The following is a 16,863-nucleotide window of genomic DNA, read 5'->3' as shown; positions in this document are numbered from 1 at the left end:
GCGATCTTTCCATGTACACTGATGCTGATTTGCAATGCAAATGATCTTGATCAGTGGACACCGGAGGGAGAATGCAGCAATTCTCCTACAACAACAAAGGGAAGGCCCTTGCATCATGCTTTATCCACAGCTAGATTTGTGCCAGCCTTCACTGATGGAAACCTTATCTCTGCTGGCCTTCTGTCCGCCTAAAGGGACAGGGACCTCTGCATGCCGCTCTCAGGCCCCTCCAGGCACTCTGTAAGCCATGGCGTAGATTTGGAGGCACTTAACAGTCAGTACCGGCAAACTACAGCTCTGGAAATTACAGGTCCCTTGAACTGGAGGGAGGTAAGACTAAAAAGAAAACAATTAGAAAGAAAAATAAAGGCATATAAAGGGGAATACAGTCAGTTACCTGGAATTCAATCCCATAGTTCTCCCTGCAGAAGTCCCGTAGTTTGGGGTAGACGTGTTCTTTCAGTGCGTTCCTCTCCGCCTCTGTGTCTGGAGACAAAAGAAAGAGGACATACTAAAGTGTTGAACTAACACTTACCAAAAAAATCTAACTTTAAGCACTCGTGTATAGGAGTAGAAGCAATGTGTACATTATAGTAAAAGCTGTATTTGCGTTGCCAAATCAATTTAAAGGGAGAAAATTCAAGTAAAGAGTTAAGCTTTTTGGGAAATAGTATTCACCTCTCTGTGCGGCGGATGGGAAGATCGATACCAGTCTAATGTGTGTGCGTTATGTACAGAGCTTGAGCTACGGGATGATTATCTTAGCCTTGCAAAAGCTTGTCTGGTTCTCTTTTCTCAATCAAAATACACTTAACACTTCTGACATTCTTATGTAGCTCTCTGAAAGTTAGCAAATTTCCCAAAATGTTGGAACTATTCCCATATATATGCAGACCAGACTTTACTTTTTTTTGGTCTTTGTCAGAGTTACAACAGAAACACCACAGTTTAACCTTCATTCAACAGCGGGTGTATCTTAATTGGATAGCTGGAACAACAGGTGAATAATAAGAGCCATTCAACTAATCAATTAATCAACTAATCACCTCTTAAATAATTCATGCCAATATAAATGTCAGCACCATATCATTTTTAAATATGCAACCTCTTTTTACACCAATAAAAAATATGATTACATAGAGTCAGTGCTTACACACACTATTTAAGAATGTGGGATTAGGCAGCATTAAAAAGTAAGGCAGTGTTCATATTGGACAGTCGGAGTGTCACACAGTGAGTGCCCACGGCTTGTTGTTGTGTCCCACTTTCTTTCCTCCTGTCCTCTCTTTTTCAAATGGTTACTGTAATTTACTTGGACAGGCCCAGTCTCTTCCTCCCTCTCTTTTTCTGAAGGGTGTGGATGGATAGTTAAAAACAGAACATGCCTGACAGAGAGCCCCTGTGTGACCAAGAAGATGACTTGCACATGCACACATATGCGCGCACAAAGAACACACATGGTGGACGGCGCACAAACATCCCCTCAGCCACTAACCATGTCATACGCAGTGTGAGCAGAAGAGCCCATAAATTTAGTCTGACGAATATTCCTCTCATCTATCTTTAGTAAGGCTTTGGGCCGTGACCGTACGTATATCCGCCCACGGCTACCCGGGCAAAATGTCAAACCAAAACTGAATGGCTGTAATAGTATGCAAATGAAATAAACGGCACTTGCTGCATCAGTGGAGCTCTGATCTAATTCCATTAGAGATACTTTACAGTTATCTTAGTTTGGTAGATGACATCATAACCACAGAATAGCAGTGTTTATGAATTATGAAATTTGGATTAAAACTGTTTATGTGTTAAAAAAGGAGTGCAATCCTAATCTGCATGTTGCTGCACGGTGTCTTTCGTGACCTGACAGACTAAACTGTGTTGATGTTTGTATTGTGCTGATAACTGCAAGACGCTTCCCTCTCTCTCTTTTTTTGTGGGATGATGATGAGTTATGGCAGCCTGATGTGTGTATGTGTATGTGTCTGTTTGTGTGTGTGTGTGTGTGTGTGTGTGTATGTGTGTTGTGTGCACACCCACTTGTAAAGGAACAAAGACTGAATGTTACATTCCCCTCTTTCTCGTTGTGTGTCCCTCCCTCCAATTTCCCAACCTGTTTATTTCAATAGTGTCGACCAATCTATCTTTCCTTTCAGATATACTGTATCTTGTCAGCTCATTCTTTTTTCTTTATCCACTCCTTTTCTTTTCTCTATTCCTCCCTCATCCTCCCATCAGGGAACTAATGGGTGGTCATTTGAACATAGTCCATTTTTTTTTTTTCCTCTTCCTTCTTTCTTTTATACTCAATGCAATGGCTGCTGCTAACAATTATTTTTATATTCCATTTATTGTTTAGACTTTAATAGGTGAAAATGGAATATCCCAGAGTCCAAGAGGACATCTTCATACTGCTTGTTTTGTCCAACCAACAGCCCAAACGAGACTGCAGCAATTATGACTCACATTTACGTTTTATTGTGGCGGTGTCCTCGTAGCTATGTGGGAATTATGATGAAAGCAAAGCAGATAGTAAGGTGACAAAGTATAACGGCGTCAAATTCCGAGTAAGGTGGTAGATGGGTCAACCAAACACAGGACTTTTACCCAGGAGACGGGGGTTCATGTCTTGTTGTCTCGAGTTGTTGTTTTTTAACTTTAAGTAACGAACAGAGCTACATCACGTTCTGCGTCAAGTGCGTAACCGTAAGTGAAGTAACATCTGAATCCAAACCAAACTACCACTTTTTTTCTAAAATTAACTTAGTAGTTTTGTTGCCTAAATGTAACCAAACTGCGACCATTTCATAACCCTAACGACGAGTTTAAAACCGTGACCAAAAATGCTCCTGTGGTTTGTATTTCCTGCCTCTGCTAGTGGAGCTAATTTATGAAACGCTCCTGTGGATCCTGTTAGAAGGGAGGAACGCTACAGTACAGAAGTACAGTATACAGTCATATGGTTGATCCAAACCCAAAGATATTTAATTTACAGTGATTTGAATACTCAAATCCTCACATTTGAAAAACTGCAACCAGGCATTGTTTGTTATATCCTAACGTTCTATGGATAACAGGCCATAAAGATAACCCAAAATAATTACAACACTATTAACTCAGTTAACACTGCTACATTGCTTCAGCTGGTCCTTCAGTCCTCCGATAGCGGTCACTCCAAGTCTCACCAACAAGGCTTTGTCAAAGCAATCACTCTGCTCTCATCAAGCTACGCCAACTGACACTCCAGAGGCACTTGGTATGCACACCTGCTAAGAGATATTTGATTAAAAGAGAGAGAGAAGAGCCTCAGCAAATAGAACAAAGCTGTGACACGGTGGTCATTTATATTGACAAGGATGCTAGTGTATGTGTGGTGTGTGTGATGTATGTGATGTGCATGTGTGTATCTGAGGTCCTTTAAGTGTCTGCATCCAAAAAGAGTGTCTCTGTTGGATAACATACAAAACGCACTGGAAATCTGTCAGTTTTTTGAGTACCTCAATAAAAATTCGTCATAAAATCGGAGGCAGACATGTTTAGAGATATTCACAAGTAAGGCACATCACTCTTTAGTGGGTATTTTGCATATATGTGAACTTTGACAAGGGGGTTAGTAGAAAAAAACTAAAAAAAGGTTGGGAACCACTGGTTAAGAGTATGTTTTCATGCATCTGGGATGTTTTAGGTTTAAATTAACGATTTTTTCGATTAATCTATTTAGTCAATGGTCAGAAAAATTCATTGTCAACAATTTTTGATTAGTCGTTTATCATGCTAAAAAAAGCTATTTTATGGTTCCAGCTTCTCAAATGTGAATATGCTCTGGTTTTGGACTGTTTGTGAGACAAAAGAATCCATAGGAAACTGTTCTGGTATTTTATAAATTCAACAATTAATTGAAAAATTAACAAATTATCTTTTGTTGCAGTTAAATTGAAATTCAGCCTGTAACCTGCAGCATGTCATTCTCTCTCTTGCGTGTTGAATGCAACATCTCATCACTGCATAGTTTACAATGAAACACTGATGCCTTAAGAAATCTTAAATAAGTCTACTTTACATAAGAATAGACCACAAATTGTAAACAAAACATTTCTTTCTCAGTGTACGCAGGGCTGTTGCTCAAAAACCTCAAATTAACGTTGTTGTAATGTGCAGATGTGGATCTGAACCTGAACCACGATGGTGCAAAAGTCAGTGAGCACATCGATTTTGAATGACCTGGACGATACTCAAGACAAATTGTGGCTGTGTAAGTCAGCCATCCATAAAGGCCAGATGTTCCATCATTTCCTGAGCACAGGGAGACCCTAAAGGTTATCTGAATATCACTGAAACAAGATGAAAGAAATTTACTGGAGTTTATTGTGCCACCATCCACACTTGATGTTAAGGGGAAAAAGAAATTTACAGTAAAACATGATAAAATGGGTCTGGATGTAACAGTAATGGGGACTTCCAAGTTTCTCTGTCAGTAACCTAAAATATATGAATAAATAACCCCAACAGTGTTTGCATAAAGAACCTGTGTTAGTACATTTTTATGTTCGGTAGACTATGATTGGGTAACATCTGTGCTAGCAGCTGTTGTCTTAAAAGCCACTAGTGGGGCTTTTAAGGGCTTTGTCATATAAGCAGATTCATGTTTAGCTTGGCTCCGCCCTCCTACGTACTTCCGCTCAATTTTCATCTTCCTTTAGTACTACGTCTGGGTTAGCGGTAAGTTCTTGGGTTTTCTCCGGTCAAATCTTTGGCGGTCCCGAACGAGTCCCAAACTTACAGTAATGAAATAAAATGTGAAACATTACATACAAAAATGCAAGCCCTGTTTTGAGCCCGTAATAAGCAACCGTTTAGCAGAATCATGTTCCATGTGTGTTTGTGTGCATGTGAGCAAGTGCACATATACTGTACACAATTGTGCATATTGGTGGTGGACAAAACAAAAAAAGTCCCTACCAATGTTTAAACCAAACCTATGCATACCCTAGTTACTTATTATGCTGCTCCTTGTAGAGAAAGTATGTAACAAGTTACTAAAGGTTTTTGCTTTTTTGTAATATAAAGAGCTATAATATAGTTGTGTAATCAAATTTGGTTTTACTCTGTTTATCAGATCTATATTACACTGCCTCACTAGGAACCTCATAGCCAGATAGTCATCGCGTTTCTAATCCTCAGTGTTACTTTTTAATCTTTGAAACTGTGCCTTTTTAGGATGATAAATCTTTGGGTGCAACACTTTATTTCTGTCGGTGTCCTTGATATGGTGGGATCTCGAGAAATTAAGAGAAAGTACTATATTCCAAGGAGAATTGAATTGTGGCAGATGTGTTAAATATTCATTTTCGTAGTGAAGTCGCTCCGTGGTTTTGGGAAATTCATCTACAAATCTAACAAATTCTGAAAATGGAATCTTGAAATTGGGAGTTTACAGATTTATAACACTTTTGATAGAGCGACATATTGCCTGCAAACTAAAGAATTCAGTTAAGAAACTGTTTGGCAAGACTTGAAGCCTTACCACATTATATTGTAGTGACTTTAAAAGAAGCCAAAAATAGTGACTGGTTCCAAAAATTAACACATCCTCTAAGAAGACCTTGAAAGAAATGTTCATTGGAAGTTACTGGTAAGATTGTGTCCATTTGCAATCTCAATTATCAGCATTAAGCCTCCAAACTCTCCCCAGCAGAGCCCTTGATGCGCACATAAAATAAAACGTCCATTAGTTATAAACCACTTGCAGACCACACTAGTTTTTCTCGAGGTTAATTATGTTGGTTATAAGTGGATGATCACTATGTCATTTCATTCAGGTGTATCTGGCTGGGCTGCTTGCTATCATCACCATCATTCATCCGATGAAATATTTTTACAGTGTGCTCCATTAAATGGCTCAAACACCCTGGGAATTAGATGAGTGTGTGAGGGCAACTGCTGATTTTGTCAGAACGGTGTCCTGGGGGTGCAGTCTTGCTTCACAGCACTCTGGGAAACTCCGAGAGAGGTCACTTAAAGCTGCTGCCAAACTAGTGAGAATGAGCTTTCGCGTTCCCTTGAGGAGAAGAGCGGAGGCATGGAGGCCAAGGACGACACAAGAGGGGGGAGTAATAAGCTCGCAAGCACTTCACTTGCCGCAGAACTGGGGCCCCGGGCGCCTGGTTAGCTCACCTGGTAGAAGAGGCGTTCGCCACCGGATCGACTCTGACCTGTGGCCCTTTGCTGCATGTCAGTCCCCTTCTCTCTCCCCTTTCAAGTCTAAACTGTCCTATACAATAAAAGGCCTAAAATGCCCCAAAAAAAAGCTTTGAGAAAAAGAAAGAACTGGGCTCCAGCTCGCTGGCACTCACCAGCCCCTGAAAAGCAATTTCTTAAACAAAAGCCACCCTTGACTCTGTATTTCCACCTGTCATCTCTCCCTCTGTCCTCCTTTTCATCCCTCCCACTCTCTTCTTTATTCTCTTTCACCAGACTCAATTTGACATAAATTGGATGATTAGGGAGAGCGAGACATTCTTGAAGTAAAGAGACCATTGAATTGCGGAAATCAGTTAAAAACCTACAAAACAAACTGAAAAAAGATAAATAGAGAAATTTGGAACAATAGGAATAATTGTGGGGTGAAATGTAATGTAATTGGTGGTCTCTGTGGTGACATACTATAGCCTTGATGATGGTGCGTTGGAGGGGTAGATGATTTTATGCATCGCATCCCTACGGCCTCATGCTTTTTATCAATTTTAAACAGCTTTAGTGGTATCTTGCATACAAATAGCTGCCTATTGCACACAACCGATGCCAGAGCCCCTGAGGTGACTACAGCAAGGTAATGGAGTTGTCTTGATATGCTTATATGGATCTCCATGAACACACACACACACACACACACACACACACACACACACACACACCACACCCCACACCACCAACACACCACACACCCACACGTTGATAGAAGAGGATGCATAATGCACTGAGCGGTAAACACAAAAACAAATAAATCATATGCTTTTCTCTGGCTGTTTGACGCTCACTTGCTACCGCAGAACAGATCGCTGGGTTTTTAAATGATCGACTGTGGCCACACACACACACCACACACACACACACACACACACACACACACACACACACACACACACACACACACACCACACAACACACACACACACACACACACACACACACACACACACACACAGATTTATCCACCTGCGCCAAGAATTTGAGTGATTCATTAACATCATGGAAGGAGGATGTGAATCCACTCAAATTAGTAGTTTGGCTTACATTTTGGCAAACACTCTGGAATACACATACTCTATATCACCGCATTGTTGAGTGAACCTTCTAGTGTAGCATATGCATGTGCTGAGATCTCACACCACTCTCCTCTGTCAACTTTTTCTGAGGAAGACAATGTACTTTTCTACCAATTTATTTAAAAATGACATGCCCCTTTTTATAGACGGTGCAAAGAAACACAACAGAGGTCCCTGACGGTGAATACAGCAGTGGCATTGCCCTGCAGTATCCTATGGCTTTTGATTAGGAGCATTAGGGTCAGTATATTAAGCAGAGCCAACACTATAACCAGCAAGCACTTAAACATCTTGGCGCTGTAGATCAAAGTGGACATGTCCCCCGGTCAAACAGAAAAAGTGCAGCTTTACCGTATTGGAGGGGAGATTTTTACTGCAAATAGCACTGTGTACCTTTTGTAGTGTCTTGTATTACAAATAGTGAAATTACACTGTTATTTTAAAGGAGAGTTTGTCAAAGCAACGGATTCTACCCAGCTTTCAGCAACTCCTTCACACTCATACTGCTTCATTCTTTGATGCATATACTGTACATCTTTGGGGAGAAATGTGAGGAAATATGCTCTTTCTGTTCCTGCTCAACTAGGGTTAGAGTTACTCATTCAATTTCACGGTCACAGCTTTCCGGTCACGAGCCTAAATAGACTAATACTCCACTATGTGACAATAGGATTTGGTGGGATTTAAATGAAAATGTTGGAGGAAAATGCCAAAAGGGTGATACTGAAGCAGAGAGGGGCTCCTACCATCAAAATGTGTATATTGATCCATTTGGGTCATGATTGCTTGTCTGATTTGACCACATTATACATAAACAGTGTGTTGAGTGCTATTAAATAAGTGCATGGACAGCCCCCTCTAGTGAACATGGAGAAACAAGTTCTGCAGCAGGACTGAGGGCAGATCTTTGTCATAGTTAGCAATAACAGTATTTCTCATGTGCATATAGGATTTACTGCACCAAAAACATTTGCAAGAGTAGGAAGGTTCTGCAAATAGTTTGAATCTTTTCTGTTACTGACAATAGCTACAGTACAGCGGGAATACTGTAATGGAGTGAACTCATCCGAGATCAAAACAAATGCAAAGAATACCTTGTTGCAAATGTGATTTGACAAAGGTAGGGGAATCAGCATTGTTTCTGTGCCACTGTTTGAAGTAAGACAGCGTGTGTACCTTCATTGCCAGGATATACTAGCGCTGGATACCAGTGCCACGTTTCACTGGAAACAGCAGCTCATAATTAGCTCTTTTCACAGCTCAGGCTGAGATGTGTGTCTTTCCATTTATGTCAACAGTGTGAAAAGAAACTACTTGATATAGCCCCCTCATCGTTTTTCTATCCATGTGTAGATTGGAGAGTTAAATCCGTACTGTGAGGCGATGGTCTGAATGACTGAGTCAGCTACAGGTGGCTAAACAGTGCCAGCCTTTTCACCGTCTACCGCGGGCCATAACACTTCAATAAAGTGAAGTCAGTGTATTCTTCAATGTATTCTTTTTGGGGGTGATGTCTCGACAAAAGCAACCTCCCTTTTTAATTCTGCCATGCCCCCCCTTCCCTTCTCTCCCTCTCTCTCATGGCCTACTCTACTTCCCTTGCCTTGTTTACTCCAGTTTTACGGAGCCTATTTTTACCCCTTTGCCCAGAGGGCATATTCAGATACAGAGCTGCAACTGGGTGTCTTCCTCACAACCCAACTGTCTTTGCACTCTGCTCACACCATGCACTCTATGTCGAGAACAATGTGTTGTTGCATTGTGATATTGGAATAAATCATGTGCCAATTTGTTTTTTGTCAAGCTGTTAATTGGCCTAATGGAACTTAATTAAAGATATTTTCCAGTTTTTCTATTAGGTTAAGGGTATCTTAATGTTGCAGCGCAATGCCTTGTGAATAGACTACACCTTAACCTCAGAACCTTGACTTTTTAAATGGGTCTAAATCAATACTGTATCACAAGATCACATGCTTGGAAAGTGGCTGTATTTTATTTCCCAATGCGTTAAGCTTCTATTTCAGTGATTCCCAAAGTGGGGGTCGGGACCCACAGGGGGGTCGCAAACCAGAGAGGGGGGGGTCGCAAGTTGATTTCCAGAAATAAAACAAAAATTTAAAAACGATTAGAAATAGCATATGTTGGCCATGATTTTAACACAAGATAAAACTAGTGGCTAAATTTAAAATAAAACCAAGCAAATAAATAAAAAGGGAACAGCTCTTTTGATTTTCACGCTTATAGTGCATGCGCAGTTGGGCGCAATCTTTATATATGTTTATGGTGGGGGGGTCGCAAGTCACTTGCACCGTTACTTTGGGGGTCGTGGGCTGAAAGATTTGGGAACCCCTGTTCTATTTTACAGTGCTTGAGTTACTTTTTTCTTTTTTTTCTTTTCAGCACTAAAAGCTAATAGCTGCAATTTGTTTCATGATTATTTCTCAAGAACTGTCCACACAATGCTACTAAACCGTTACTTAACCATGTTAAATTCCACTGCAGACAATTCAACTCAAACATACTAAAAAGCCCAAGACATCTGGATAATATAGTTAATGTATTTCCATATTTGTATGGGGTGGTGGTGTCACACTAATCTTACCGTCAGGGTTGGCACAGATAAAGACCCGGACGCTGCGGCCGGTGGGGACGTGGTGCGGCAGGGCGTTGATGTTGCCGCTGATGGCCGCCTTGCGCAGCGCCGACTCCCGCGGGCAGGGCTGCCTGCTCCCCACACCCGACGGCCACATGGTGGGCGACTTCCAGCGTGGCTACACACAAACACACGCACAAGAAGGGGGATGTTAGAGCGGCCAGGGGCGCACACGCAGGCTCTTGGCCAGACTTGCATGCTTGCGCGCAGATTCCCCTGATCCATCCACACACATGGGGCGTTAATTATGGCAAAGGAGCTGCACGGTTTAATTTGCAGCTAACTTTGGACACATGTACATGCATTGACTTAATTCCTAAGGACAGAAGATGCATAGGACTTTCAAGACACATTTCAACATTTGCGCAAATGTGACTTTAAAAGAGTAATGAGTTTGATCTTTTCTCACATAAAATGCACAATATTTATTTAGACGTTTTTACTGCAGGTATAAGCGTGACAATACCTTGCTATAGCCTATAACGCCCATGCCACACACACATAACACACACAAATTAAGTTAGGATGGATCTGCCAAATCTCCAAACACTGGAGTGAAACTGAATGTGTTTGTTGTTACAATAATATGGTAGGGATATAATAATAGGATATTACGCACAGCCTACTACCGTCAGGGTGCATGCGTAATTTGTATACATGTCCTTGGACGCATTCATGAATTTTCATGCCACTGTGGGACAAACAGACAAACAGAACGAGACGAAACAAAACTCGAATTTTCGAGCAAGGCAAGCATCAGTCGTATTCCCACCCCCAGAGAAGATGCTTGTACAGGCGAATAACCGCTATACGAATGGTTATTCCGCCAGGAGCAGACGTCAAGACGCTGGTTTTCCGGAGTTGGTCTGAAATCTTTGTTTCAAAGACGGAAAAACCTCAAAAAAAGACAACAAAAAGCGGGGGAAAGTTGGGTAGTCCACTACAGAACACTACGTTAAATCCTCTGAAAACAGACCACTAAAAATCACAGAGGCACCGCATCCACAGAGAGGACTTGACTACTAGTGATGCTGGAGACAGCCACAACAGGACACTTCTTGTTGCTCACATTCATTCGCTTCATGTCGTGGCTTCCGAAAATATCCAAGCGTCGAGGACGGTAAAAGGAAGATAAAAACGCCCATCAGAGTTTATGTGGCCGAGAGACGACGCCGGGAGACGGTAAAACGGACGCCGTGTATCGGAGTGCTCCCCCTGGCATCCTGGTGTCTCTACGAGCCGACCAAGCTCTGAGAGAGGGTGTGTGTGTGCGTGTGTGTGAAGCCGGGCAAAATTAAAGAGCGACTACAGGCTGGCAATTTTCAAAGTAAAATAGAAATTTCAGCATACAGATTGCTGGACCCTCACCCAAAAGACTAAACAGCGTCATAGTGAAAACAAGATTAGTTTTCGAGACAAGTCACTATTTTGAACGTTAAAAATGACGCAGTATTCATTTAAAGAGTGTTTTTACATCTTATAAATTATCTCCGAATACTTACCTAGCTTGTTCCAGTAATTTGCCCTTTTACGTTGAAGACTCAATGTGTAGTTCCGGTCGTGCTCTAGCTTCTTTTCTGTTTGACTTGACGAAGGTGACAGAGAAGAGCTCTGGATTCTTGTAATGTCTTGCTCTCTGTCTCTCTCCTCTCCGGTGGACGGATAGGTGCTCACCCAGCCCCCATTACACATCGCACTGGACCGCGGAGTCAGCAGCAGTGTCGTGTCGTAAATGACGTTACCACTCTTAGCTAGTGAATGTTAGGCTACCAGTCACGAACAAAGTAAAGTAACGTTAGCCTAACTGTAGGCTAAGCGACGGTACTGCAACGTCACTACACTTTCACTTTTTTAACCAGTTAGTTGTCGAATAAAGTTGATTTAGCCGTTTCACATGAAAGTGAAATGATGACAGATAGCGTTTCACTCACTTGTTAGTTTTCTCTGTAATTACTGTTAGCCCTGAAGCTGCATCTTTCTTCTACAGTTAGTGGAGATAGCAAAAATGACTTGCTAAAATTATTACGTTGTAGTTGTGCGTGGCATTTTTTCATCTGGTAAAGCAGTTTCATAGATAATTTTGTAAAGGTGTTATAACAAGCAACTGCTACATGCGAGTTTATAAGAACAGAAATTAGCCTAAGTAACGTGTAATGCGTTAATTTTCTGTATACCTGAGTGAGTAGCATTTGCCGCGGATAGGGGGGAAGCAGCAGCCCGGAGGAGGATGAGAAGGTGTGGGGGGGGAGTTTGAATGAATTGCTTCATCGATAACTGTACCTCTGCTCTGCAGCCTCTGGTTATTCGCGCTGAAAGTTTAAGTGCATTGGATTTGTACTAAACGGAATTGATTACTGTGCTGTTCTTGTGAGGGGGAAACGCTGAACTATGGCAAGCCCAGTCTAGCTTTTAAATGTTAAAATGGCTTGCCATACTGAACCATATATCCCCCCACCTCTCAGTCTTAGTGTAGCAGGCAGCAGCAAGTATTTCTCTGAATCTGATGAAGAGTGAGCTCTTGCTTCAACCTTAAGCTCAGCCTCTGCACTGATGCTTTTAAGTTATGAGTGTATAAAAGAAGAATGAATAGATGCATAAGGTCCCTGGCTAGATAGTTACCATCTTAATGACGAACATTTGCTTTTAACATCACTTTCAGATGCGTACGCCCACATCTCACAAATCCAGCCAAGGAAAGAAAAACTTCTATCTTAAAGATCAAACCATCTCAAATAATAATATGCATGTGACCTCGTTTGCAAGTAGGCCTAAGCAGCAATTAAAATCATTGTTCCAAATCTATAAACACCATTTAAATGAGCACTGACTATTGCAAGAAGCTCCAAATCCTGCTATTTAAAATTTCATTCAACACATTTATTTTTTATTCATTTATTCACCTTCTGCACACACACAATAACATTTAAAGTTAACTTATCTAACTTATTCCTGGCATAATTTTAAGTCTAGAGGACACATTACCATGACTACAATTGTCAAATTTAACAATTTTTTTACGTAAGATAAAAATATTTAGACGCTAGATGACTTACTGTTCTGCTGCCGGTCTCACGGAGGATTCTAGGGCTCTGCAGGCTCTCACCGACCATTTAAGGCAGTCGGCAGGACCATTGGCTCACACCAGCACAAAATGTAACACTCAGACAAAGCTCAAGTGGTGCACAGGGGACCGGAGCCTTGTTCCCAACAGTGTTATGACCTTTCTTTACTTTATTGTTTCACTCTCTCTCATAATCCCTTGTCAGTTAATCATGTGCGCACCTGCACTGGATTAATGCACCACAGTCTTTCGAGAGGATGAACTTTACACAGTTTGTTGGCATGATGTGATGTGGCAGGCGAAAAGTTTGTTTTTGGATGGGCATGTGTGTGCGCGCAGGGCTGCTGGTGTTACAGTAGAATTTCCGGCCCCTGGGAAAACAGCTCAGGGGGCCTTAAAACCTTAAAAAATGTATAATCTTATGAGCTCTGTACAGCATCTTAAATCATTTAGCATCTCTCTGCCCCTAAGTCACCTTTGGGTGAGTGTTTGAACATATGTGTGCATTCAAGCATGGTTATAATAATTACAAGTTGGGTTTTATTGCCCTGCATGCCTGTATATTTGCTCATGTTCCTGTCCCCCAAACCTTGGACCACTCCAAGCTAATGTGAGTCACTGTCGTGACAAGATGCGATGTGTCACCTGGGAGACGCACAGACACAAAAGGACAGACACTAGCTGTTCACTTGGCAAACGTCCATGTACACACTGACATTCATTTTATGCACACAAACACACTGGCTGTACATACCAGGCTAGTGATGGATGGTTGTTTCTGCACAACAGCTGGGAAGGAATGAAGGGAGTGGGAGTCAGGGGAGACTGTTGGGAATGTCTATTCCTGTGTGGCACCCTACATTAACTCTCATTATTTGGAATGCCCACTCTGAGCTGGATTTTTCTAGCTAGCTGACTCAGAGATCAAGGGCACATGGCCATCAGTTTTAAGTCATTATTAGGAAATCTTAACTTGGGCAAAGTCCCAATGATATGATTCATGCTTTCATTAACGGTAAACACAAAGTACATCTTAGGCTGATGGTAATGTCATTAGTTTTGCAGGTACATATGCTCATATACCAAACAATAGGACAAACTAAAATTGTTACCTGATGGTGGCACCATAGGAAAAAGTAAGGGTTACCAACATTTTTAGGTTTTATCCTCTGGGGACAACAACATCCGTAAAAGAAGTTCAAGGCAATCTGTCCAATAGCTGACAACAGCCACCAGACAGCATGGCTAAACTCATTAATGGTTGTAGACAGTCACGGCCTGAAGTTAACTTTTTGCCACCAGCCACTGTGGCAGGTGGATTTTAAAATCCACTAGCCAAACAGGCTTTTCACCAGCCATTTTCTTTTGCCTCATAAAGGCAAAATACAGAAAATGCACAAACATCGTTCTTAAACATGTTAAGAATACACATTTAAGTACTGTTAAATTATTAACGAAATCAATTGGACCCCAATGGTAATAAGTCCTTGACTTTATTGTGTTTGTATCCTTGATTGTATTTGATGACTTTTTATGTGTAAGGTATTATTGAAACAATTAAATAAATCAAATAAAAAAACTGCAGTTTATAAAAACCATATATTCAAAGAATATTACTATAAAACAATACTGCACTGCCGTTGATTTGTTCTCTAGCTACTCACGAACTTTGCCGTTGTCGCCAACTGTTCACTTGCTATAAAAACATCCTCTTTTACTTTTCTTTGAATCATCCTCATCTTTTTGTTGGTTGCTTGTTTCAGCCGGTCTCTTCGCCCAATTAATGTAACGCCATTTTTTTTAGCTCAAATCCAAGAAAATGGTGGACTTGGTTAGAATGAGAAAGAATAACAGTGGCAAAAAACGACTGCTGAATCACTCAATTCTCATTGGCTACCTGCCAACGTGGCAGGTAGATTGACAGTTTCACCTGCCAATGGCAAAATTCAGCTGCATTTTGCGCATGGTCGGGTGTTCATTTCAGACCCTGTAGACCAGGGGTCTCAAACTCATCTTACTTGGGGGCCGCTGGAAGTAGAGTCTGGGTTTGGCTGGGCCGCATCAAGTATTCCAAAAAAAACCTATTTCCTCCAAAAAGGGCGTGGAACTGCCGGTGCTTTAAGCCCCTAGATCTGATATGGTTAGTGCATTTCACAACAACAGACATCACATTGTCAAACCTCAGGCATTTGCCGCAAAGGGTACTTAGCTAGCTTGACAACCGTTACGCTGCTGTCAGGAGACTACTACGGTAGCCCATAAGTGACAAGCGCAATGAGAAAAAGTTTCAGAACGCGCGGGCCGCACTAACGCTTAACTTTGATGTCAAGTAGGGGGCCACAAAATATCATCCCGCGGGCCGCAATTGGCCCCCGGGCCGCGAGTTTGAGACCCATGCTGTAGACAGTGTATGTTGTGCTCGAGCTACATTGGGTATACAGAATATATACAAGTGACTAAAATGTTTTCCAATTAACATATTTAATTAACTGATTACAAAATCATCTTCCTTCTTTGAGATTAATTTCCAATTTGCTTATTATTGCATGTCTAAATTCTTTTCAGGTAGGCTGGAAAGTTCCATTGTATAGGGCGGAAGAAAGATGAGTGAATTAAATCTGGAACATCAAGAGATGTTCATATGCGGAACTGGTGATTACAGATCCTTTTGAATGTCATCCATTTATAGAATCTCTTATATTATAGATATTACTGTGATCCTTTGATCTTCCTTCGGCATGTCCTTGAATCCCAATCTGCTCCAGGGACATTGCTCTTGTGTGACAATGCACTCTGTCCCCTCTTACTTCTAGTATTGGCTACAACATCACTGATTGCCTTTGTAACCACAGATCCTTTCCAACTATCCCCACCATGACACCTTCACATCCTCAACTTGTGTGCCTTAAAAGAAAAAGCCCTTTTTAATGATTTAATTTACATGTAAAGGTTTGTCGGTATTTGTATTGTACAAATACAAAAAGATCATTTTCTGATTTCTTGACCTTCATTTCAAGCTTGTAGAAGGAACAGATGCTGCTTACCATTTAATTTATGCAAAGTAGATTAACTTTGGCACCTTGCAAATCACCGGGTTTATTCAAGAGTGAAAAGTCTACACAATCGATCCGATAAGAAAAGTAGCTCTTACTGCTTCGATTGGGATGTGTGAAAATGAATCAGCCACTTGGTATTTTTACTATGAACATATCTGTCCTCCACATTTCCCCCTGACAATGTTTACGTTCAAATATCGGATACTCTCTGCTCCCAGAAGACACCCTGGCTATAACTGAAGAAAAACCCAGCAGTGCAGGCTTAGCAGGACTCAGACATAATCCCGCTATTAGCCAAGACAGGATTCCAATCAGAGCTCAACAGTTTTCCTGGGTCTTCCACTCTTCCACCAGCAAAACACAGGATTAAGAGGTGACAGGCAACCTCCCACCCCTCATACAGAATGGGATCAGTGCAAACACAAAACAGGAGTCAAGCAAGTCAAATATCAAGTAAACACATATCTTTATATTTGTATTCAGGGAGAAAAAGGTCAACAACATTGTGACAGTGAAAGAGTACAAATCACATTGGTGTGATGGTCGGCTAAAAAGTATATGGACAGAAGGCTACCATTTACTTTGCACGTGATTACATACATTCGGAGCTTTATTTCTATTCTGGATCATCTTAAGGTCAGTTTGCATTCATCTGTTTTGAAAATAAAAACCCAGTGGAAATTACAGGAAATGGAAAGAAATGGATTATATAGCAAAAAAAAGTTTGTCTGATGTTGATTGATGAAAACAAAACCAGGGGCCCTATCT

The 16,863-nt window shown here is 41.2% G+C and overlaps 1 protein-coding gene across 3 annotated transcripts in view; it reads right to left on the bottom strand.

The window, feature by feature from the left end:
• The window catches only part of nwd2 (NACHT and WD repeat domain containing 2), a 48,538-nt gene extending 36,256 nt beyond the window's left edge, over positions 1–12,282 (bottom strand). Inside the window, exons 1-3 of one of the 3 annotated variants that reach the window (XM_032544764.1) lie at positions 11,481–12,282; positions 9,928–10,096; positions 398–486 (exon numbers count right to left, since the gene is read on the bottom strand). In XM_032544764.1, the coding sequence (XP_032400655.1) occupies positions 398–486; positions 9,928–10,075 (237 nt within the window). In that variant the 5' untranslated portion in view covers positions 10,076–10,096; positions 11,481–12,282. The other 2 variants (XM_032544763.1, XM_032544765.1) reach the window with 2 other exon arrangements.
• Positions 12,283–16,863: the final 4,581 nt, after the last annotated feature.

This window comes from Etheostoma spectabile, chromosome 19, assembly GCF_008692095.1.
Source record: "Etheostoma spectabile isolate EspeVRDwgs_2016 chromosome 19, UIUC_Espe_1.0, whole genome shotgun sequence".
NCBI classification, from domain to species: domain Eukaryota; kingdom Metazoa; phylum Chordata; class Actinopteri; order Perciformes; family Percidae; genus Etheostoma; species Etheostoma spectabile.
This window is presented reverse-complemented; position numbering and strand designations above follow the sequence as displayed.